The sequence below is a fragment of the Sinohyriopsis cumingii genome, chromosome 9 (genome assembly GCF_028554795.1).
Source record: "Sinohyriopsis cumingii isolate HCF-2022 chromosome 9, ASM2855479v2, whole genome shotgun sequence".
In the NCBI taxonomy this organism is placed as follows: Eukaryota; Metazoa; Mollusca; class Bivalvia; order Unionida; family Unionidae; genus Sinohyriopsis; species Sinohyriopsis cumingii.
In genome coordinates this window covers 116,029,524-116,056,424 of record NC_142969.1, presented here as the reverse complement: position 1 = coordinate 116,056,424, position 26,901 = coordinate 116,029,524, and the positions used below count along the sequence as shown (strand labels likewise).

Below are 26,901 nucleotides of genomic sequence, written 5' to 3'. Positions count from 1 at the left end.
AAAATCAAACATGGCCCCAGTATAAAGTCTTGTAACAAATCAGATTATCAAGAGTTGAATGAAATTCATGATGAATGGGATGTGATGGAACGTGGCAAGAATGGAATCTATAAATGGACATTGGTAACATTATAATGCACCCCCCCCCAGTAGATATGGCAAGGGCATAACAAATTTTAATCATAACAAGTGTTTATGACATTGAAGTTTTATACCAGTAAAAAGCAAACTCAACAGCAACATCAGAAAAAAACTCTACCATGAACAAAAGTCCCTTGCGGGGGCTGATACTTTACTGGCCAAGACAAATTGGTAGGATTCAAAATATTCAATTTTTTCTCTCATTTTATTCTTTTAAGTGCTGAACAGTGAAGCCATCTAGATATTCTTCAGAAACTCTAATGTACCAAAGTATGTTACAAAAATCAATTTTTCAAAGGTAAAAAGTGTTTCTTCAGTTATATACTTGGAGCATAATATAATAATGTATCTACTACCTTGCAAATCCACGCCTTCTAAGCCCCAACAAATCACTGCAATCATGCTAAAATGTCATTTGCATGCTTAAGAAAGATGTCAGATAAAAATAATCTCCCCCTGAATATAGAGATTGGCAGTTACTGCTTGAAATGAGATGCTTGCTTTATTGGCATGGTGTGCCTGTACTACGATTGGGCAAATATTTTTAAAGAAACATATTTTACTCTGTTGGGAATTATTTTATTTGTCCCAAAGTTTTGAGACATTGACAAAGATAATGAATTTTGGCATCTGAAAATGTGCCAAGATAGATGCTGAATAGACAGACAGATGCTGGATGGACAGATGCTGGAGATACATACAAATGCTGACTGGATAGAGAGATGCTAAATGGACAGACAGATGCTGAATGGACAAACAGACACTGGAGAGACTTACAGATGCTTACTGGATAGAGATGCTGATGGACAGACAGATGCTGAATGTACAGACAGATGCCAGATGGACAGATAGATGCTGGAGAGACTTACAGATGCTTACTGGATAGAGAGATGCTGGATGGACAAATGCCAAATGGACAGATACTACAAAGACAGACAGATACTGGATGAAGAAACATGTCAGATGGAAATATATATAGCGGATGCTGGCTGGATAGACAGATGCTGGATGGACGGACTGATGCTGGATGGACAGATGCTGCTGGACAGACAGATGCCAAATGGACAGATGGATGCTATATTGAGGTACAGATGCCAGCTGGACATATGCCAAGTGGACAGACATATGCTCGATGGATGGACAGAGCATGTACAACCAGATGCTGGATGGACATAAGGTGTCAGATGGATAGAAAGATGGTGGATGGAAAGACATAAGAATTATTTGTCATACATAAGCATACATACATACAGAATTTTACTGAACTTGGTTTACCTTTCTTCTGTTACTTAGTTTAAAACCAGAGGCATAACAACTGACCTAATTCATAAGCAAGGGAACTTACCTGGGGAATCTATACCCTCTGTGAAAAAGTAGTCTGTGTATTCAATATGGATGACAGACATGTCTGCTGGAAGATGCAGCTGCTTCTTATCAGAACAAAGAAACTTCTTGGGTGCATTCCGCTTGTTATCTGCAGTGGAAATCCTGTAGATGGTGAATTCTTCCACACGAATGACTGCACAGCTCTCAAGCAGCTTGGAAACATTACTCTGGTTCTTGGATCCAGACTGGTGTGCTGTTGCTAATGGTCGGGGTGGCACAGATGGACTTGCAGCAGGCCTGGATGGGGGCTGTGGGTTGTTGAGATTTTGAGGGGAAAAAGAACCTGGAGCATGTGTAGGGAATTTCTGTGAGGTTGAATGATCAGGTGACTGTGAAGGAGAACTTAACCCACAGGCATTTCTCACACGTCTAGCATTCTCGCCAAAGGATTTAAATAGCTGCTGTACCCAGTGGTTCCTAGAACCCTGGTTGTCCAAGTACCGATACCACTGTTTTCGTTCTCCACCTGTAGAAAATAACAGAGAAAATACTTATTGATCATGTAACAAATGTTAGATCTAGACTGTATCTTCAGAAACTACTTCCATTGTAGGTGCCAGTCATTTAGGCATGTCTTTACCTGTTGAGGCACTTGCTGACAAGTTCCTAAATTGTGATGCATACATGTTTTACCTCATATGTCATGACAACATAAATTAAAAAATAAATATTTCATACATGTAATACCTTTCTGACACAAAATTAGCTTCTTAAGCAATGGTCACCCTTGTGTGGTATGGTTGGAAACACTTAATATTCTCTTTCATCTAAAACTTATTCTTAGTAAAGACACAAACCATTGGAGCCCCAAGTGGCCGATTGGTCTAAAGCGCTCACCGCTATAGATCGCTGCCATCTCACCCCTGTCTGCGTTGGTTCAAGTCTTGGATTTGGTCAATGTGGGTATGTGAGAAACCTTGCCAGTAGCTTCTTGTGGGTAGGTGGTTCTTTCCAGGGTTTTCCCAAGTTCTTCCTCCACCATATATACTGGCCGCCATGTATAGCCTATCTTGTGCTGAAAAATGGTGTTAAACTCTGCAACAACAACTACAACAACAAAAACCATTAATAACAGAATGTGAAAAAAACATATAGGATTCATAAAAACTCCAATACAATGCTAAATAGCATAAGAGAAAGAAAACAACACACAGTATTTAGTATTGTTATGACACTATGGTCTTAAACTAAGCAACAGAAAGAAGTAAAACCAACAAGTTTTGTAAAACTTCAAAGAAAATTAATTCTCTAAGTTTTAAAATAAAAAATTATGAAGACCTAAATCCAAAATAATCCTAAAAGGATCTATTATTATCCAAACAAATTGAGTGTTACTAATGAATTCAAGGTCTTGAATGTGCTGATATACCAGTATCCCTAAATGTGTTGAATTGCCAACAGTCCTGATGTATCACAATGGTACTGTCCAAAGCTACTTTGAATGAACTCCCAATAATTCCAAAATGTTGCTTCAGTATAGATTCATGAGCACTTTGTAATTCCAATAAAAAATCCAAACAAAGTTTTCTTCTCAAATTATATCTATGCAAAACATTATATACATCTTGTTAACCTGTCACAAGGAGCATGAGACTGTAGGGCTGGGTTAGCCATAGCACAAATTCATCAGCAAAAGGCATGGGACTGTAGTGCAGGGTTAACCATGGGTTAACCATACAATTACTTCACTGACACTCTGCATGGGACTGTGTTAGCCATACCACTAATTCACCAACAATATGCATGGGACTGTAGTGCTGTGTTAGCCATGGCACCAAATCACTACCAATAAGCATGAGACTGTAGTACTGTGTTAGCCATACCACTAATTCACCAACAATATGCATGGGACTGTAGTGCTGTGTTAGCCATGGCACCTATTCACCAACACTATGCATGGGACTGTAGTACTGTGTTAGCCATGGCACCAAATCACCACCAATAAGCATGGGATTGTAGTACTGTGTTAGCCATGGCAACAATGCACCAACAATATGCATGGATTGTAGTGCTGTGTTAGCCATGGCACCAAATCACTACCATTAAGCAAGAGACTAGTACTGCGTTAGCCATACCACTAATTCACCAACAATATGCATGGGATTTTAGTGCTGTGTTAGCCATGGCACCAAATCACCACCAATAAGCATGTGACTGTAGTACTGTGTTAGCCATACCATTAATTCACCAACAATATGCATGTGATTGTAGTGCTGTGTTAGCCATACCACTAATTCACCAACAATATGCATGGGACTGTAGTGCTGTGTTAGCCATGGCACCAAATCACCACCAATAAGCATGAGACTGCAGTATTGTGTTAGCCATGGCACCAAATCACTACCACTAAGCATGAGACTGTAGTACTGTGTTAGCCATACCATTAATTCAACAACAATATGCATGGGATTTTAGTGCTGTGTTAGCCATGGCACCAAATCACCACCAATAAGCATGAGACTGTAGTGCTGTGTTAGCCATGGCACCAAATCACCAACAATATGTATGGGATTGTAGTGCTGTGTTACCCATGGCACCAAATCACCACCAATAAGCATGTGACTGTAGTGCTGTGTTAGCCATACCACTAATTCACCAACAATATGCATGGGACTGTAGTGCTGTGTTAGCCATGGCACCAAATCACTACCAATAAGCATGAGACTAGTACTGTGTTAGCCATACCACTAATTCACCAACAATATGCATGGGATTGTAGTGCTGTGTTAGCCATGGCAACAATGCACCAACAATATGCATGGGATTGTAGTGCTGTGTTAGCCATGGCACCAAATCACCACCAATAAGCATGTGACTGTAGTACTGTGTTAGCCATACCACTAATTCACCAACAATATGCATGTGATTGTAGTGCTGTGTTAGCCATACCACTAATTCACCAACAATATGCATGTGATTGTAGTGCTGTGTTAGCCATACCACTAATTCACCAACAATATGCATGGGATTGTAGTGCTGTGTTAGCCACACCACTAATTCACCAACAATATGCATGGGACTGTAGTGCTGTGTTAGCCATGGCACCAAATCACTACCAATAAGCATGAGACTAGTACTGTGTTAGCCATACCACTAATTCACCAACAATATGCATGAGATTGTAGTGCTGTGTTAGCCATGGCACCAATTCACCAACACTATGCATGGGGTTTTAGTGCTGTGTTAGCCATGGCACAAAATCACCACCAATAAGCATGGAATTGTAGTGTTGTGTTAGCCATGGCACCAAATCACCACCAATAAGCATGAGACTGCAATACTGTGTTAGCCATGGCACCAATTCACCAACAATGATTACTATTATTAGAGTGAGTTATTGTGATTGTTCCTCCTGCATATGCAACCAGTTGTGACAGATCAATAAATACATAATGATAATAACAACAACAAAAATGTTAAATTTTTTCTTCATAGCAAAGTGATACAGATCAAAGGTCAGCAATGTTGTGCAGGCCCTGACTTTCTGAAATAACTAACCCTAAATATCTGCAAGACATAACATAAAAATAATTCAATCATAGTCCATCTAGACAAGTACATGCCAGTATATGTGTTCAAATATATTATTCTATGAATATGATTAAGAAATATATATATATGCCATTAAACTTATCTAAATACGTGATAAAGGAATATAGGCTTTAAAAAATTCCCACTCCAACAAAAGAAGTATTTTAGCAAAGAAAATTGTGAAATTCTTCAAACAACAGACCCATTTTTGCCAGGACCTCCTTTAAAATAATAGGAAAAGACATACATAAAAAATGTGTACACAGAAGTTTGAGACAAATGGACATGAAAGCTGAAAAGACCACCTAGTCACATCCTTCAGCATGACTCCACACTTATAAGCTGTTGGTAACAAGTTAAATTAGATCAATAAATATAATTTTGTTCTTATGAAACAAGCCATGATAATAAATTTGTAATTACAGTAAATCTCTCAGCATGTGTCCAGGACAAATTCCACTCTCGATTAGTCTACATTCTAACAGTTTGGTGGCCGGAGCTGGAAATGATGCCAATAAAAACAGCTTTGGATCACCACTTAATGGTGAAAAAAGTAGCTTGAATCTAATATCACACCGATATAAATATGGAATGCAGCTTTAAGTAACAAAACAAGAAAGAATATTCACAAGATTGCCTAAGCCTGATTCTCAAGAAGTAGTAAGCCATGTTTTAGCCTGAGCAGCACACATGGTTTAAAACACACTCATCCTGATGTTATTGCAGTCATAGCTGACCTGCTGTGACCTTGACCTTTGAGGTTGGCAGACGGATATGGTATATTTTAGTACAGTTTTCTTAAGATGCATCATATCTAGTTTTTTTGTTACAATGCTGCAGAGTGGACAAAAAATTGCACTAAACTGGTTTTTAAAAAAATAATCAAATTTCACTTTGCTGTGGCCTTAAACCATAAGCCATTCACATAGTTGTGGTAAAACACAAACTTTGTAGCAATACTGCATATTTGAGTAAAGTTTTATAAAATTAATTCCAATCATGAATAAGTAGCAGGGAAGATTCATGGATGAACAACATCATTGCAAACGGTACATGGTAAGCCTGTCTTATGGCAATCCCATACAGGTATGAACAGCAGTGCAAACGGTACATGGTAAGCCTGTCTTATGGCATTTCCCATACAGGTATGAACAGCATTGCAAATGGCACATCATAAGCCTGTCTTATGTCATTACCATACAGGTACGAATAGTATTGCAAATGGCACATGGTAAGCCTGTCTCATGGCAATTTCCATACAGGCATAAACAGCTTTGCAAATGGCACATGGTAAGCCTGTCTTATGTCGTTACCATACAGATATGAATAGCTTTGCAAATGGCACATCATAAGCCTATCTCATGGCAATTCCCATACAGGTACAAATAGTATTGCAAATGGCACATGGTAAGCCTGTCTTATGTCATTACCATACAGGTATGAATAGCATTGCAAATGGCACATCATAAGCCTATCTCATGGCATTTCCTATACAGGTATGAATAGTATTGCAAATGGCACATGGTAAGGCTATCTTATGGCATTTCCCATAAGATAATTTAACATCTGAACTTGGAAAATGAAAAATTCATGTGCTTAAAATTCCTCCTTGATCACCTTGATGCATAGCTATATGGAAAATTTATGTATCATCAGCACAGTGCTAAGTAAGTTCAGGTGTTCAAAACAAGAATAAAAGCAAAATTGGTTAAATCCTTAAAATACAAGTCAAATTTGTAAAATAAACTGCACTCAACTGCAAAGAGTCCAGGATGTCTTCAGCTGGACATAATTACAGGATGCATTCCAGGTTGTACAGGTTGCCTACATTAGTCGTCTTTGAGGTAGAATGCATTGCTGTGATGTGACAGACTCCATTAGTCACCTGAGGTAGAATGCATTACTGTGGAGTGAGACACTATTAGTCAACTCTGAGGTAGAATGCATTACTGTGATGAGTGCTACACTCTTTGTCAACTCTGAGGTAGAAGGCATTACTGTGATGAGTGATACACTCTTTGTCAACTGAGGTAGAAGGCATTACTGTGATGAGTGATACACTCTTTGTCAACTGAGGTAGAAGGCATTACTGTGATGAGTGACACACTATTTGTCAACTCCGAGGTGGTTGTTGTTGTTGTTGTTGTTGTAGGGTTTAATGCCATTTTTCAGCACATGATAGGCCATGCAAGGTGGCCAGTATTAATGGTGGAGGAAGAACCTGGGAAAACCCTGGAAAGAACCATCGACCCACGAGAAGCTACTGGCAAGCTTTCTCACATACTCACATTGGCTGAATCTGAGACTTGAACCGGCGCAGACAGAGGTGAGATGGCAGTGATCCATAACGGAGAGCGCTTTAGACCACTTGGCCACTCTGGGCCCCCAACTCCTGAGGTAGAAGGCATTACTGTGATGAGTGACACACTCCATTTGTCAACTCTTGAGGTAGAAGGCATTACTGTGATGCGTGACACACACTATCAGTCACCTCTGTGGTAGAAGGCATTACTGTGATGTGTGACACACTACATTGTCAACTCTGAGGTAGATGGCATTACTGTCACCATGATGTAAAAGGGAGTAATGCGATGCATGACACACTCCATTAATCATCTCTGAGGCAGAAGGCACTGCTGAAAGGTTTGACACACTTTCAGTTATATCATGCTAAAATCATATTCAATATTTTCTATGCTCAAAAAAGTTTCAGCTGAGATGAGGATACAAGTCAAAAAGTGATCTCGCCCTTTGAGGTTGAGGGCATAACTGTCGTATGCAGCGCGTGTTTAGCTATGAGGTATATTTTAGTAAAGTATGATGAAATTATATTTTGTTTTTCAAAAGTTGCAGTTCTGGCATGTAAAAAAGTAATGACATTAAATTTTCTCTTGCCATGACCTTGATCTGGAGACAGGCAGCTTGCAAGTATATTTGAATAAAATATCCATGAAAATATCTTAATGGTTCAAAAGATGCAGCCCAGACAAGAGCAATCATGGAGTTACACATTCCCTTTCCGTGACCTTGAGTAACAGGGTGTGACTGTACTATGAAACACATTGTGTGTACATATATAAGCAATGGACCATAGAAAAAAAATAATTACTGTAAATCCTAAACAAGAGGCCCAGGTGGGCCTGATACCTACAACCTGACATACAATGGTCTAAAAGGCAAATTTAGCTTTAAGGCAGGTGCCTTGGGTTGAAAGACACCAACATCAGATTTAAAACACGACTTAAAAGATTTCTTTTTACGGCTAATGGCATTTTTTTGTATCAATGTGAAAGGTGTTCATTTTATGACTTTACCTGTCAGATTTGGTGTAATACAGTAATTTTGGAAAGATTATAACAATAGCCATATTTGATGGGAGATACAAATCACATATAGATTTTCCACCACTGCCAAATAAGCCATACCACTGGCAGGGGAGGTAACCTAGATAGATCTTTGATAGAACAGGTTCTAAGAAACACTCATGCTAAGTTTCATCAAATTTGGAAGCAGTGTCGTACATAATTTTAATACAGCTTATCCAAAGAAACAATCATACCAAGTTTGATCAAATTTTTCAAGCTCATTCTGACGAACTGAAGCTAAAAATAGGTTTTTTGTATGCAAGCAATGGAAACCACAACACTACTTGGGAAGCAATGATGGGTGTAATTTTCAAAGAGTATATCCTAAGAAACAATTCAACAATGTTTGACACTAGCAAGGCCATTCTGAAGAAGCTAAAAATAGGTTTTCTATATTTTTATGGAAACTGCAACACTTCTAGGTAGGCCACAACATACACAATTTCAATAAAGAATGTCCTAAGAAAAGTTCCTAGCCAGTTTGGTCAAAACAATCCCAGCTTTGTTGGAGACATGTTTTCCATGTGGTTACAATGGAAACCTGACACTGCTACATAAGAGGCCTCCAAGATACTTTATTCAAGAGTATGTCCTAACAAAATCGCTACAAAGTTTGACTGAGAAAAAAAAACACTATCTATAAAAGCTAAAAATATATTTTTCAACTGGTTACTATGGAAGCCACAATTATGCTAGGAGAGATACCCAATAAGAAATTTTGACAGAGCACATCTTAAAAACATTCCTACAAAAATCTGATCAAAATTGTTTAACGTTTCTGCACAAGTTAAAAATAGGTGTTCCATGTGGATTCTATGGAATCTATCCTGCTGATAAGGAGGCTACCATAAAGTAATTTTTATAAAGCACAAAAATGTTGATTATTCCATCAACTGGCTTTACTATTCTAACATTCTAAGGAAGACATCGGATAATGGCATGTAATACAGCTGCTAAGAAATCCACAATGATGAGCATGCCCTAGGAAACACCACACCCAGGTTTGATCAGAACTGGCTCAAAAGTTGAGCATAGGTTTCCTTATAGCTGCAAAGGGAGCAAACCTATTGCTAAGCAGCCATCCCTGTAACAATTTTAATAGAACATGTATTAACAAACACTCCAACCAAGTTTCATCTAAACTGGCCTGGCTGTTTGAGAGAAGTTCCAAATTGACTTTACATATGGCTAATACAGAAGCAGTACCATTAACAAAGGAGCCAAAGTGGATACAATTTTGATAAATCATGTTCAAACAAACAATTCTACCCAATTTAAATATAGATTTATCATACAGTTACTATGGATATCACAATGTGCATAGGAAAGCCACCACAGATATAATTTTTATAAAGCATGTGCTAAGAAACATTCCTACAAGTTTGACTGAAATTAGTTCTACCCTATCACAGAATATGTATCGTGTGTGTCATTAGGAATTTGTAACGTAGCTTTAACAATTTTTCAGTCATACCGCTATGATGTCTGCAGTGTGGCTGTTTATAGCGATGTATAGCACTGGGGCATCATGCCGCAGAAATGTAGCCTGATGTCCCACCCAGTCACAGTATCCTGACACCAGGCTGACCAGCTCTAACACTAACTCTTAATCCTGAGCGCCTAGCGAGGCAGCTGTTAGTACCATTATTGTAAGTCTATGGTATGACTCAGCCGGGGTATGAGCCCATTACCTCCTGCTTCCAAGGCAGATGCTCTAACCATTAGGCCACTGGAGCAGTCCTCAGAGAATATGTCAAATACAGATTTTGTAACTTCTGGCTATGGAAGCCACACCATTGATACCATTGATAAGGGAGATGCAGACAAAGTTTTCAAAGAACAAATGCGAAAGAAACCTTTCTATCAAGTCAGATAAAAACTGGCTAAGACATTCAAAAGAATCACAAAATTACAATGGGCTCAAGCCTGAACACAATTTTAGTAGACCATGTCCTGAGAAACATTCTTACCAAGCTGAATGAAACTGGCTCAGTGCTTTCTGAGAAGTATAAATATAACAATGCCAATGGACAAAAGATGAATCTCACTGGAATCTGGGCTACACCATTAAGTACACTTCGTCTTACAGCCAGGTCAGCTATAAACTGACATGTTACCTTGACCATGAAGACATGACCTGCAGCCCATAACGTTTTAAAGTGAAAGAAAAGTGTTATGGACATTTTTTAAAATAAAATACTGTGACAATGACCATAAAGATACCCTAACCCCTAATGTGGTAAATGATACATCATCCCGAGTTCCAGAGAGCTCCGAATTAAGACAGTGGGAAAAATCGTTGATGGAAAACTTTAAATCTTAAACTGTATTCTTGACCATGAAGATAAAACAGCTACCCATGAGGTATGCACTGCCCTTTCTCATAATAACAAGCAAGGATATCAAGTCTCATCATTTAAACGCAAGTTGCTCTAATGCTATTGGACAGAAAGGAAAGTCTAACCTTAAACTGAAGATGCTCAGCCTGCCTTGAAAATAGGACCTCCCAATATGGTATGTGATGCACCTTTCAATCATATATATATATATATATATATATATATATATATATATATATATATATATATATATATATATATATATAGATAGATATACCAGGTTCCATCCTTTCGTTTCAAATTTATTGTAGTCAGTGAGCAGGGAAAAAATGTCATGGAAGGATGGATACCATAAATATCATGTCTCCAGCAATTGCAAAATGGCAAAGGTACAATAACTGCCAAGAAGCCTTGTCAATCATAAGGCACTCTAAACAATGAAGTTATTAAAACTAATTAAGTGTTAAGAAGCCTTTATTAAAAATAACACAGAAAATCTGATGTGACATAGATTATAAGCCCTAAAAGCTTGTGTACTAAGTAGCAATTTCATTGTCTAACTAGTTAATATCAAACGAAATATGATTTTGTAATTGTGTGAACACAAAACCAGTATTATTACAATCCCATGTACCATCTTTACCACAAGTCTTCGGACACCCTACATTTTTTCTTTGAACAAGTTTATTATGCACCAAGTTTTGTATGGTTGTGGTTGACAAATGTATTCTTGGTCCCAAGTTCAAACACACTAAATGACACCAGATAAAGCATGCATGATGAAACAGAAATCTAATCTGATTTAATACAGTGCCAAGCGTTTGAAAACCAAAACTCTGATGATACTTATCATCCATTATTTTTACACATGCATCTTCTGCAAAAAAAGTCAGAAAATAATGATTTCTTAAGTTTTATTTCTTAAAATTTTATTATTTTAAAGTTAAAATCAATCAAGATGATAAAAGAGAAATTGTATCAGTTGTGGTAAGAAGTTCCATTTTAAAATCTATAGATTCCTATTTATAACATTGGCTAAGATGAATAAACACATTGATAAAGCTGTCATAAAATTATCTAACAGACGTCATGATTTAATCTAAGAAAAAACTATATCAGTTTAGTCGACCATTAAATTTGCAAAATTTACATCCACCTGACATTTATAAGTTTTGAAATCGAAATCAATCAATTGAATATACTGTTCTCTTTTCGCATAAGTGATGTTACTCTTATATGTTCATCATAAAAGTTATTTCTTCTTTTACAATTCAATTATTTCTTCTTTTACAATGGAGAGAGAGAGAGAGAGAGAGAGAGAGAGAGAGAGAGGGGCAGACCCTGATGATAAACCAGACCCGACAACCCTGAAGAGTCCGTCTCAGTAAGGCAGTTGATTTTTTTTCTGTAAGTTTGACAAGTTTTCAGTAAGGTGTAACAAAATATCAATAACTGCTATTGTAAAGCTGGAAAATGTAATTAAAAGGTTGACGCATCAACGACAAACGTTATGTTCAACTGAAAAGTTTGTAAAGTATGCGTAGACTTTATTTATCACTAGTACAGTTGCACAATCTCTAGTTTAGTTCCAAACCATATGTAGCTCAATGGCTTGTTGCTATCTCTCAACTTGACATAATTCTTGGACATTCCTTTCCATTTCACATGACGACGGCAATCATATCTCCCGCCACGAGACATACTCAAATTGGCACATGATATCCAATAAATGTAATTGTGTCCTTTCCAGCTTTTATTCACAAGAATCTGAATACTCCTTTTTATTACTGTGTTGATTATTAACACTTTTCAAAAGCTTATTTTCCCTTTCGTCTTAGACATGTATCACCTTCTGGACACCAATTTTAAAAATCCTATAATCAATAGATTGACCATGCAGATGCCTCGCATGAACAAATAGGTGTAGTTTAAAGCATATGTGGTGCTGCTGTAAAGTTAGTCTGGTTCCCTGACTAATTTCACAAATTCTAAGATGAAACCCAGAGCCAAATGAACCAATTATCCAGAATTTTCGGTAAGGATAATTTTTCTGTAGTTTGTGCTTGTATGCCTAAGTCCGTATTTTAAGGGTAATTTTCAATACCATCCAACTCATTCAGACAGCATGAAGTTTGACTCAGACAGCATTAACTTTGTGCTTGTAATAATACTCGTACTGCATGTTGACAATGCAAGTTGCTTTATTAAAGGTTCATTACAATCCATATGCATTGTGGCTAACTGTTCTGTCTGTATGAAAATGCATGGGGGCTAATTGTTTAACCAGTAAGAAAATGCACATTAGCTAATTGTTAAATCTGTAGAAAATGCATGTTGGCCAACTGTTTCATATGTATGGTGGATAATTCTTAAGTCTGTATGAAAATGCATGCTGAATAACACTTCAGTATGCATGAAAATGCATGCTGAATAACACTTCAGTATGCATGAAATTGTAAGTTGACTAACTGATCAATATGTATGAAAATGCATGCTGGGTAACTGAAAGAAAATGGCTAACTATTTAAGCAGTATCAAAGTGGCAATGAAATGCACTTCATAGCTTGCCAGATTAACAAGGTTTATTACAGAGGAAATTTGAATAAAGCAAGCAATATGTCTTACATGAAGGTTTCAATCTACCAAAAACTGAAAGAGTTGAAACTTGTACAAAGTAAGATGATTATGCACATGTACTGACAGCTGAACTCAAGACTTCACTGACTGGGACAAACTTGTTTTAATGTAGGTATTTTCTCATCTGAAGACTGCAGGGACAAAAATGTTTCAATGTAGGTATTTTCTCATTTGGAGACAACAGGAGTTATACTAAAGATGTCAAAATCAACTGAAATATAGACTTAAAAAAAATCTGATTTTGTCACATTTAAATTGCAAACATTAATCAGCTAACTCCAGAAACAAAAACTGAGCTTCATGTTGCCCCACTCCCATTCAATCTCTGAATTTTTCAACAGTTTTGCTGTGAACTGTTGGGAATTATTTTCTTTGTTCCTATGGTTAGGGCCATTAAAATCAATTTTACTTCTGTCCGAAAACACAGAGTAAAGATGGTTATGATCTTACTTCAGACACAGACAGCTCTGCTTTTAATACAAGTTATATATATATATATATATATAAGACTCAATTTAACATGATTCACAGTGTGGAATTTAAACTGCTTAATCAAACCAGTCACTATGTAAATAGTAAAGCAAGAAGCACAGACTGCTGCCTCCAAGAAGTTCTCTAATCATTTTACAAATGGGAGAAAGAGGGTGCATTTGTATACTGTATACTGAAGTAAGACTCATGCAAAGGCCTGTTGTACTTGGAACTTACCGCATGTCTGAATCAAATCAATATCTGGAAAGTCAGATAAAACTTCTGATATGAGAGCTGTAAACTTATTTTAATAAGCTATACACATACTAAGCTTTTGAAACAATATCTTGGAAGTAATATTTGCTGGCTACATATCCAAGCTAAAACTTATGTACACTAGCATAATTAAATTCGATGCAATTTATGGCAGTTACTGTTAGCTAATACTTCCCATTAAATGTCAAGATATAACCAGATAAAATAACTGTGCAAACGTGAATGTGACCTAGTCACTGTAGATAATGTAACAGGAAAGCTCCAGTAGCTCAGTTGGCAGAGTATCAAACTCCGAATCCAAAGATCATGGGTTTGATACCCACTCTGGCTGGTATTTGTTGGCTGTCTCATTGGAAAAGGCATTTAGCCTTTATTTCCTTGGCATCGTATAGTCAATAATGTGTTTAAAGTGCTATTAAAAACCAATTAACCAACCATCACATGTGAAAATGGACTGATACTTTTTCTTACCAATCATTGGACCTTTAAAATTCTGTAATCTGTTCAGCTTTATGAAATCCAAGGGATCTGAGCAAAGTGACCTCTTTAAATATGTATTTAAAATCTGATTTGTCATTGTTACAGCTAAGCCCTGTGGGAAGTCTAAGATGTAATTTATCTGTCCTTACTGAAACTTATTCATTCTTGTCCATGCAAAGGAAACCATGTAACCATACATTTCCATTGCAAGTCACAACAGAATCATGTAAATTATTGAACTCCTTATAAATATGAGCAGAGAAAATGTAAATTTTGCATAATGATAAAGTGAACTCTGTATTTAAATGACCTTGACTCAAGCCTGACCAGACTTACCTGCAGGGTGGAAGGGGTAGAAGTCCAGGGTGAGTTTGCATAATGTGACCTGCATGGCACCGCCATCTATCTTCTGGTTGTGCTTTGGACTGGAGTCTGACAGATAATTAATTAAACATGTCTTAAATGCATTGTGAACCATGAAATTGGCCTACCATGTCCTTACTTTTGTAAAAGCCCTGATGAAGTAATCTCTTCTAAACCTAAAATAAAACTTATTCCATGTTCATATTAGTATCCTTTAAAATACCAACATAACATCACCTTATCTTTGAGAAATTTTCACTCCATGTTCTACTTTATTAAGTACTTGAAAATGATATAGCCCCCTGTGACCAAAAGGATGCTAGTGAAATTGCCCTACAGTCCAGCATTAAGGTTTTATACTAGTATCCTATGGTACACCATCCAATTTATATATTGATTATATGCACTTTATCTCCATGGCAATAATAAAAAACGTGATATGCAAAATACTTATGAACATACATAAAGACAGATGTACACATCAATAGCTAAATCTTCCAAGTGAATAGTGGATAAATAATAAATTTAAAAACAGTCAATTATGTGCACCAAATTTAAATGAGACATCTTTTGAGTTTTGCCTTAGAAAAAGAAGTGTGCATTATGGATGGGTGGATCAAAGAAGCTGACAAAATTTTAAAAAAATGCTGCGATGGAAGAAAATCAATAGAAAAAGGCACATCTACATTATGTGTGCAAAATTTCTTAACATGGTTTTGGTGCTTTCTTTCTGGAAATGAAAATGTGGAGAATGGATGGCTGAATAGATAAAAACATTGAAACTGATGAATTGTGTTTAGTAATATTGGTAGTATTTTATTGGCAGAGTGGCATTAAGTCTACATATATGAAAGGCTATCAACCCCGGATGCATTTAATCAAATTTGGTAAAATTTTATTAGGTGGCTTTTTAAATAAAAAAATTTGAAAGTTATGCTCAGAAAGAAAAACACAGTTACTTACAGGCAGGCAAAAGGCATATCACTAGCAATACCCCTACACCCTCTACTACAAATATTATGTTATTGGTCTTATAATAAATGCTATCATTTATTAAATGATTTTATGATTTAAAAAAGGTTAACTCATTAGTCCATTTTTTCCAGTGGGAATGTAAACAGGATTAGTTGCCATGAGTTACATGTTGACTGTCAATGGATTCATACAAATCCGAAGTTAGTTACTTACAAGAAGCAAATGTGAATAGGTTATGCCTCAGTCACGGTTGCCTCTAGAACTTATTAACCAAAGAGTGTTTCAATAACGTTTTTGAGCTAATGTACTGTGCAGAAACTATCACATTATAACCTACAATTATGTTGCATACACAGTATTTCTTCCATGATAACACCAGGGAGCCAGTTTAATAAATTTTTCAAAATGGGAACAGAGATATTCTCAATAAATATATGCAAGAATCTTAACAACAAGTGGTGGGATTATCAATGTTAAACTAGGAATATCGTCTGATAAATATGGTAGTTATCAATGTTAGAGATAGGTATATCGTTTGATAAATATGGTAGTTATCAGTGTTAGAGATAGGTATATCGTCTGATAAATATGGTAGTTATCAATGTTAGAGACAGGTATATTGCCTGATAAATATGGTAGTTATCAATGTTAGAGATAGGTATATCGTCTGATAAATATGGTAGTTATCAATGCTAGAGATAGGTATATTGCCTGATAAATATGGTAGTTATCAATGTTAGAGATAGGTATATCATCTGATAAATATGGTAGTTATCATTGTTAGAGAGAGGTATATCATCTGATAAATAAGATAATTCAATGTTAAACATGTTAAACTCTCCAAACTGCAATGCCAAAAGCAATACAAACACAGACGAGGACATTTTTCATGTATAGAGGACTTCTAGAGAAACTCTTCAGACTGCAATGCCACTAAAAAGCAACACAAATGCTCGTGAGGCCATTTTTTTATGTCTAGTGGACTTCTAGAGAAACTCTCCAAACTACAATGCCACTATTAAAAAAGAGCAACATCAACAGTACAATTTACATTCTCCCAGTGTTTAATAGTTTTTCATATCAGCCCTTGTAATGCAAGCTTGACTCCAGAGTTTATTGGGATTCAATAATCTTCTTCATCTAAACAAAATGTTCAGAAACATTATTTTCTCACTGGACTTAGCATGACTATGGCTTCTGACCTTTAAACTAAAAATCCAAAGTTATTTTTAAACAATACATGTAAACTAATTTGGACAAGGAACTTAAAGTAAACAAGCACTGTTGTGCAAAAACCATTTCTAAGTCACAATGACCCTGTATTTGCACCTTCTGACAGCCAAATCAATCCTTTCTAAGTACAATCCTTCCACTAACTTTAGTCAAGGCACATGGTCCTGAACTATTATGAAAACCAGTTATGTTCTTTCAGTTAAAATGATCTTGACCTTTGATCTATTGACCCCAAAATTGAAAAGCTTCTTAATTACCCTTTGACCCCAAAACTGAAAAGCTTCTTAATTACCCTAAGTGCAAACCATTAACAAAGTTTAAAAAATGTTGGCATTTGAAAATTAATGTTATTGCATGGAAACATAAAAGGAAAAAATCCTACTTGTGCCAGGAATGGCATCATCACAGAGGTGAAGATCGATACGACTGGTGATGACATGATATGATGTTGTTGGTACATCATATTTCGCAAATATTTTTGATGCTGTGCTTGTTCCAGTGCTGGCACCAGCATTCATGGACTGACTCCGAACACGCTGCTGCTGATCGGTGGACTGATGAACTCCCATCTGACCCTGCTTCTACAAAATAAACATACAGAAACTACTGAGATATTGAGACACAACTTGCTGGTTTTTACATAGACAAGACAGTAGTAAAATCATATCTCATACAGGGTTGAATATGTTTTGAGGTGTTTTCAGAAAAGTCCCAGAAAATGTCAAATCTGAATAATTAGCATCTGTGCTCATGAAAAGACTATGCATTTATGTTTGGCATACCTTTATCAAGAGTTAGTTACTGATGCTTGGGCCATTTTCAAGATTGGAAAACAATATTCACAAATTTTTTTAGCTTGAAATGATCTATTTATGTTCAATTAATCAATTATCTAACATTCTCCATTTAAAACAGGCACAGCTATATCAATGTCAAAGTTCACTGCATCTGATCAGTTGTTCATCATTGATGCTAGAAGAAGGCACTTTTCTCTCTTCATGTGCAATTTTCTTTACGCAAGTATTGAGTCTACAATCCAACTAATATATTAAAACAAAAATTAAATTCTTAAAATCTAACAAGACATCCTTCTGATAACACACTTCCAGCAACTCCTAACTGATGGCATTTGTGACAGACACTTTGGTCAAGGTACATAACCTAGAACAAATGCCATTATTTAAAAACCATTTTGCTTCTTCAAGTCAGTGATCTTGACCTCTGCCTCCCATGTTGGATAACTGAAGATGGTGGAGAATTAAAATTACTGTGCAGAAACCATTAGTCTTCTTTTCAGTCTGTGACCTTGACCTTTAACCTTTTGACCTACAAACCAATAGACTACTTCCTTACCTCAATGCAAGCCATCCACAAAATCTGGTAAATGGAAATGGCAGAGAACTTGAGGTGTTGTCCAGAAACAAACTTTCTTCTTTCAGGCACAATGACTTCAACCTCCGACTTTTGTTATACCAAAGTAGAGTGTATCTTTATCCCAAATGCAAGACATCTATAAGGTTTGATATCTGTACATAGCAAAACACTCATGATAATGAGCTGAAACCATTTTTCTTCTTTCAGGCACTGTAACCTCAACCTTTGTCCTCTTTCACTCCAAAATCAAAAGGGTTTATCTTTCACCCCAAAATCAAAAGGGTTTATCTTTCACCCAATTGCAAGACATTCATAAAATTTGGTAACTATCAATGATGGAGAACTCAAGCTATTGAGCTGAAACAACTTTTCGTCTTTCTGTCAGTGACCTTGAACTTAAACCTTTTGACCCTGAAATTCATAGAGTTCTTCCTTACTCCAAGTCCAAGTCATCCACAGAATTTGGTTTGTGCACTTTGCAGTGGGACTTCACCAATATCTACAATTCATTCAGCTTTTATTTATGTCCTGCATGCATTATATAAATTCCACTTATTTTGCACTGACTCAGCATTTTCTTCTGATGACATAAAACACTGGGAGAAACTGTTGCTTTCCTAATTTTGTACAGAGGGAGTTAAGAGTTGACAAAGAAATAAATCTGCAACTAACTCCTGATTTTCATATTGCCTGCAAAGAGACTGAAGCATGAACAAATTTGCAAGGTACATATCTGTCTAGACAATGATGTCACAGGTTTACCTCATGTTGCCTGGATATTTTCAAACGGAACTATGTTTCCTGACACCTTACAAAGAAAATATATGAAATCATGATGTACTGGCAGAAAGCTATAAATCACTGGTGCACCTGAAGCTTTTCAGCTGCCAGCTTTTTGCTTTGTTCTGTGGACTTCTTGATCATTTCCTCCAGAGAGTTAGCATACAATATAGCTGCTTTCAGCTGCGTATTAGTCAACACCCACAACAAGTCATCAAGAAGTAACACAACTCGGGATGAGATGATACTGCAGTCTGTAACAGGAGACAAATATACAGTTACTAACAAATGTATCGCACATACACACACACAGAGAGATATATATATATATATATATATATATATATATATATATATGGACAAAATTATTCAGCATAGTGAAAAAGTACAACAAAATATGATATAACAAGAGATCCAAGCTGACCTCACATCACTCACAAAGCAAACACACATATGCCTAATGGCCAATTCCGAGAACAGTTAGCCAGTAGGATGCATTCTTTACAATTTCCTCCAGTTGTAATGAATGCATATGTTATTAAATATTTATAAAAACAAGATTTCTCTATTATTTTTTTTTGTATCATCTATATTTAATTTTAATTTTATTTAATTTTGTATCATCTATATTTAATGGTACATCAGTATATTACCTTTCCAATATCTAAAATATCTCATTGCCATAATGCTTTTTGTCAAATTTGGACAATTATGTTCTGCAATTTTGTAAAACAAATCATTTAAGTAGTCCATGGAAAAAAAACTTCCAGGAATCCAAGTCCAAAAAGAATTTCCAGGAATAAAAATGTGTCCATTTCTTCTGTCCATCGATTTTTTTTTAATTGCTGAGAAAGTCTAACATAATGAATTTGATAACAAATTATTTTTTAATGTTTACATTAATATATTCATAAGATTCCTGTAAGTGCAGTAAAAATTCTTGATCATGGCCTCTGACATTGAATAAATATCATGGAATGAAGACCACTAAACTTGTCTCAGATATATCCATGTACTACGTTTGAATAAATCAATAAATAATATTTAAACATGTTAAAACCAAATTTATTAGCATCATTCATGTCATTCTTCAAATAGATGGGTTTGATAAAAATCCATTGATACCTGTTTGTGTTATCATGCTCGCATGCCAGTATATATAAAAACTGGTGTAAAGACCTTTGACCTTAAAATGAATGCCAGGGTGCTGACTATCACTGGAATGCAACTATATATAAATTGGTAACAATGTACTTTTATATCAACATATCAACGTGAGAACTGTAAATGCTAAACAATTTTATGTCAAGTAGTATTTCATTAAAAGTGGACAATACATCATTCTTATCACCATGCATCTCAAATGTGACTTTAAGAACTTGCCTAAATCTTCTCTGAACTTTTTGCTCATCTAGGTTTTTTTTTTATTTAATATTTATATAACTGATTTACTTAATTTTGTTCCTTTTCTTACCTGATTACACCTTAAGATGGCCACTATTTCCAGGGGCAGTAACTCCAGATTTAGATACATATGCATGTCAGATATGTACATTATAAGGTTGATTAAATCTAATTGTGTCCTACATTTCATGAGTAACTAATTGATTAATCCCATAATTTTTCTCCAAGATTTTTAATTTAGATGTTTTAAATTCATAAATATTTAAATCCCCCATCAAATTAAGTTTTTTTTAAAAATTCATTGAGATAGCCATGGTCAGTATTACACTCTTTCAACACAGATACAGAAATTTCATATCATTCCAAATGCAAGTTGGACCATCCTCTATGTAGTTCAGTTGGAGTAGTGATAACAAATTTGTGCTAATGGACACATAATTCATGACATATAATGGACAACATGCCATCTCATTATCTGGTCTGGCTTTATCCCAAGAGAAGAATCTTATTATCTCTACTTAAAATCTGCAAAAAAACCATGAAGACATTATTATGGAGTTATTTCTCTGGTATTGCTGGTTTTAATGATATTTTAACACAGTAATAGCTATATAATGTTCAAGTGCCAAAACCAAGGATACACTAAGGCAGCCGACCCAGATGATTCACTATCTCTCGAATCTAGCAATTCCAGAAAGACAAAACCTTCATCTTTCATATCTATATATCATACAGATAATGGGAAGAAACTACTACACATTACCTACCTTCACCCCCACCAGTTAAGCTCAGTGTTACATCAACAAGGATGCTCAGTTTTGCAGGGAGATAAGGAAGGGTTCACAAGCAATGTGATAGGTTTAAGTATTCATGAAGAAATATAATTCAGTACCAATTTGCCTTCTCCATCAAATATATTACCCGATGACATTAGCGTGAATGGGCAAGGAAGTGAAAATGCATGAGCATTAAACTTCTACCATCGGCATCCTTCAAACAAAGAATGTCTAAATTTCCTATAAAAAGGACAAACCACTCTCCTAATATGATGGTAGTACAACCAAAGATCATGTGGCCTGCATCCACAAATACTATGATGAAAATAATATTAATAATTTAGTAGTATCAGATGATGTGATGCTAGATAAGCAGTCAAATCCAGCTAGAATATTTTCTAGAAGCAGGCATAAAAATACAGATGTTATGTATGTAACTCAATGATATACATAAATACCTAAAGTGATCAGAGATGACTGCAATATTTTAGTTATGTTTAACGGAGTCGATACACATACTCTGCGAAATATTCATCAAACATGGTGTAATGGAGACATGGATATAATTAAGTTGAAAAAATTCTTTTCAAAAGCACAAGCTACGCCACATGGGTTTATAACAATAAACTTACATGACACTCGATCATGATATCGTATAGGGCTTGATAAAATCTTCGGATAATGATTTAACTAAATCAAAAGAAGAGCAGCAGGGGTGACCAGACCTCAAATAAGTGTCCAACAAAAAATAAAGTTCGTAAACACTCAAAATCACTCTTTTTTTATTATATAAGCTCTTTAAAAATGGGACTCTTATAGGTTTGTCAATTCAATTAAGTGACTGGCAAAGAATAAAGCTCGTAAAACACTCAAAAATCAGTTTTAAAAAAAATGTGTAAGTTTTTTTCTTCAAAAATTGGGGCCCCTATAAGAAGGTTTGTTGGTCCCCCCTGCTGCTGTTGGAAATGGAAGGTGGGAATGACAGTAATGTGAGCAGATACCCATTTTTTTAAAAACTGACTTTTTCCATCAAATATAGTCTCTGACATGTACAAGTTGTATCTGATCATGTGAGAGTTCTGAGAATGACAATCTCTTAACCCCATTTAATCAAACAGTTGGCACTTATGGGGTTATGTCTTGCATTCCCATGACAAGAGCCTTTGACAACTACTATGGACAGTTAAAGGGTGGTATGATGTTATTGAAAATGCTGAACGACCCTCATATGCCTTCAATGTGGATGACCATCTAGCTGTCACAATCCTCTCCATAATCAATCCTAGAACTCATTTTCATGCAGGGCATCCCTGACAGAGGCTGTCATGAAGGAGGAGTTTTCCGAACAAGGATGGAGTATTTTGCCAGTCAGATCCATCTAAAGGGGTGATTTGTCGACAGTGAGTCAGACTTTGGAAAATAAACAAGGTCAACTAGATGGATAGATAGAGATGGAAATAAAAAAATAATGATAGAACAAATCTAAAATACAATTATATTATTCAGTGCAGCATGTTAACTTATAATTTGTCCTAATTAATTCCAATAAGATCCATCATCCATTTATATAAAAAAATCCATGAATTCATTTATAGGTCACATACTGGTATAAAAATGGTTCAGAATGATCCAGGTCACATTATCCCATAGTATGTTAATACCACATGTCTTGCAAATAAACAGTGAAAGCCCAGTCCACATTTTTTGTATTCAGACTAAAAAATATCACCGTCTAATAACACTTTGAAAAAAGTCCAAGAATTCATCTTCATTGTCTGATACAGTTCTGAAATCCTTCATTGTCATCTGGTCATTGTAAATTATCATGGTCTAGTCATCATAAATATCATCCATTTCCTCTGCTTCAGTGTCGTATGTGGGTGCTTATGTAAAGACCGAGCTTGGGTTCTCTAAGTAACACTCTGATCATACAGTCTGTGAAATCTATTTATGGCTGCAACTGATCACCTATCAATTGTGTAGCAAGATCACAGGAAGTTCAAAAAACCACTGTCTGTTACTTGGCACTGAGCATGTACCAAACTTGCAGCTCAATCAAATGTTACCACATAGGAAAATAATGCTGCCTTTACAAGGTAAAATAGACTAAAGTCAAACATTCACTTGAAGATGTAGAACTTTACTTGGCAACAAAGAAGTATGTGTACTAAATTTGCAGACCAATCAAAAGGATTGTCAACTTGAAAATGAGTGCTGCCTTTACAAGCCAAGGGCTTATTGAATCATGTGCACTGGCAGAAAACTTGGGAAATATCACTTATAAACATCTAATTGTATGGAAAAGGAAAATCCAACTTAAATCAATATAGGTTGTTAGGAAGGAAAAAAATAAAAACAACATACTTGCAAGCAATACCCACAGTAAACAACATTGATGGACACTTCACTTTAAGTTTGCAGCAGGTAGTATGTAATTCATCCTAATATTTAAAAATCCAAATAAGGTAGATACAGGTATGTGTAATGAATACTGCCATGAAATGGATAAATACAGTGCACACCATTTATGCATTTCTGAATGGGAATAATGGCATAGAAAAATATTTTAATTCATAGTATTTATGTGTACTGCAAACATCTCAAACTTCCAACCTACTTCTAGATTATCGATTTTTTTTTTGTATGTCATATTTATAAGATGACCCACTCTCTGCAGTAATCAGTAAAAATAAGGTTGACTTATAAGCAATGTCCTTAAAAGAAGAATGGTATTTCATTATCAGGTAAGCCAATATTGTCAGGCCCACTGTCAGTACTGGAGGTTTGGCAATTGATATTGCATGTTCTGCCTGGCTGGAAGGAAGGCTTAAAGAAGGCCTTAAGAACAGCTGGATGGGAGGCTGGGTTACAGAAATGGTTACAAATCTGTAAATGTTCACAGGTTATACACGTTACAGCCATAACCCTGGATTAAGGAACAAAAACTCAGTAATCATCAGCTCATTTTTATGAAACAGCATACCAAATAAATTCACCCATTACCAGCTCGGGTAGATGTAGTTCCAATTACAAGGGAAAAGACTGATGGATGAATGTCTGCAGACAGACAGACTGACTCACTGATGGACCTCGAGACAGATATGATCAATATTATTATATCTGCAAAAGTACACATACCACTGAGTCTTTTCTTCATGGTTATTCGGATCTTGGACTGATTGGCAATCAGTCTGAGTGGTGTTGTTATAACTGCCTCCTCATCTTTGGCATTAGCCTCAATTCGAGTAGTCTGCCAATCAATCTCCTTGAAAAGCAGGATCTCATTGCGATCAGGATCTCGAATTCGACTCTGCCGCAAATCTGCTGCTTGGCCCCAGCTTGGGTTTGTACTGCGAACCTTTACCCTTGACAGCTAAAACAAAAAATTACAACTAAAAACAATAGTTTTAAATGTGTAAATCGAAGAGGTTTTCTAAGTAAATGCTAGAGAACACAATCTATTCTTCATTTATATAACAGAACAGTGAAGATAATATATGTCAAAGTGTTCCCTATAAAAAGTACAAAGGAGATTTCTAGAGGGGAATGGGGTAAAGTGGTAAGATGAAAGCTACAAGTAAGGGATTTAACAACTAGAAGCAAATAGTAATAATCTCCCTTGTGCAAAAACAAAGACTGCACTATAAAGAAGGGCACAAGGTACCAAGGGATCTCCAAAAAATAAGTGATCCATCCACACTGGACATGGAACAAACCACTGGATGGGGTGGTGGGGTGGCGTGGTAAATATACTGATTAATGACTGGTAACTCGATTTATAATCACATTGAGAATAAAGTGCTCTTTCTAATGAAGTTGTTTGTTATTCTGTAAAAATTACATTTATTTTCAAGATGTCCAACATCTGAAAGATCGTTAACATTATTCCAACCTGTTTCAAACAACATCCATGTGTACATGAGAATATCTGTGTCTTACGTCACTGCTTTTTGTTGTTGTTGATTAGTCTGGTTTCCTGCTTCATCAATGGCTACGAAGTTTGAAGCGTGGAATTTCCAAAACAAGGACCAGACTGTTTATACACCAGGAAACAAGATTTCTTTTTCCAAAGACAAGTGAAATTTATTTTCTGAAACAATTGTCTACATCGAAACAAATATTTTCTATTTCTCAATTAGTAAAATATTGATGCCATGATTTCATTACAAATATTAGTGATACTTCTCCTTATCCTTGAGGATTTCTCAAATGCCAATCCAGGAATTCTCTGAAATTTGCTTCTACACAATGATCGTAATCATTTTGCTTGATGACCTTTAATATCTTTGATCACATTTAGGAATGAGTAGGTTAATTTAAGGTAGTTTAATTATATTACGAACAATAGTTATAACTGTGTTCAATTGATCAAGTGGAATGAGTTCAACTGATTTACATCCTTGGTCGCTTGATCTTATGCATTTAGTATTTGCTTTCCTCTTAACTTTTCTTTTATTCGTCCTTCTTTAATAGACACAAAAGACGCAATTAACGTGACAATAAAAGGAGGCCAGCTTTTAATTCTGTGCAACAATACAACAAATACTTCTGGAAGTAAGATATCAAAGCACATAATTAAGTTCACAGCAAAATGCTTGCGGACATAGCTGTTTTGATCGATTGATGCACATTACGTTTGAATACAAGTGGACACATTGTGTTTATGATGATTACACTTAAACCGAACTAAAACACAAATTTTGCTTCATGAAAGATTATTTAATTGATATTTATTTATTTAAGTAACAGGTGTAAAATTTTCACTGATCAAAATTTCTTTCAATTGTTATTTACTGTGCACTAATTAAGTCCTTTGGAAAGAACATGTAACAAAATATATGACTTCTTATTAAAAGTAGATAATTTGATAATGTTGATTAAAATTTCCAGGTCCAATCTACCATTTTTGATGATAAACGAATGACACATTGATGTTTCATTTACCAATTTTGATTGCAATTTTCTTCAAGTTCAACAAATAGGGCTAGTATTTTTGTATTTTCTTGTTTAAAAATGGGGTCTACGCCCGAGTCCATGTTATAAAAAAGCAGTTTTGCAAGTTATCGGGGCACGAGTTATCAAGGGAGTGGTATAATAATAATAGTAATAATAATGATCATATCATTCTTATTAATGCTTTATTAAATGTGGATAACACAAATAGTTCATAGTAATCTTTTATGCTAAGCCCCTGCTACAATACAAACAAAAGTCCTTTGATGGGACTATGTGCTATCCGAAAGAATTTCCAGGAATTAAAAGATAAGACCATTGTTCCTTTCAAATGATGAGTGTTGCAACCATCTTTGATATTCTTTATCAATAAGATTTTCAAAGTAGCTGACAATTACATACCATTAAAAGACTTTT

The 26,901-nt window shown here is 35.6% G+C and overlaps 1 protein-coding gene across 2 annotated transcripts in view; it reads right to left on the bottom strand.

Moving 5' to 3' along the window:
- Positions 1–26,901, bottom strand: part of LOC149792518 (bridge-like lipid transfer protein family member 3B) — a 129,813-nt gene that overhangs the window by 63,717 nt on the left and 39,195 nt on the right. Inside the window, exons 6-11 of one of the 2 annotated variants that reach the window (XM_089971139.1) lie at positions 24,670–24,904; positions 19,442–19,605; positions 17,580–17,778; positions 14,963–15,058; positions 14,108–14,131; positions 1,487–1,993 (exon numbers count right to left, since the gene is read on the bottom strand). In XM_089971139.1, the coding sequence (XP_089827265.1) occupies positions 1,487–1,993; positions 14,108–14,131; positions 14,963–15,058; positions 17,580–17,778; positions 19,442–19,605; positions 24,670–24,904 (1,225 nt within the window). The remainder of the gene's footprint in view (positions 1–1,486; positions 1,994–14,107; positions 14,132–14,962; positions 15,059–17,579; positions 17,779–19,441; positions 19,606–24,669; positions 24,905–26,901) is intronic. The other variant, XM_089971140.1, reaches the window with a different exon arrangement.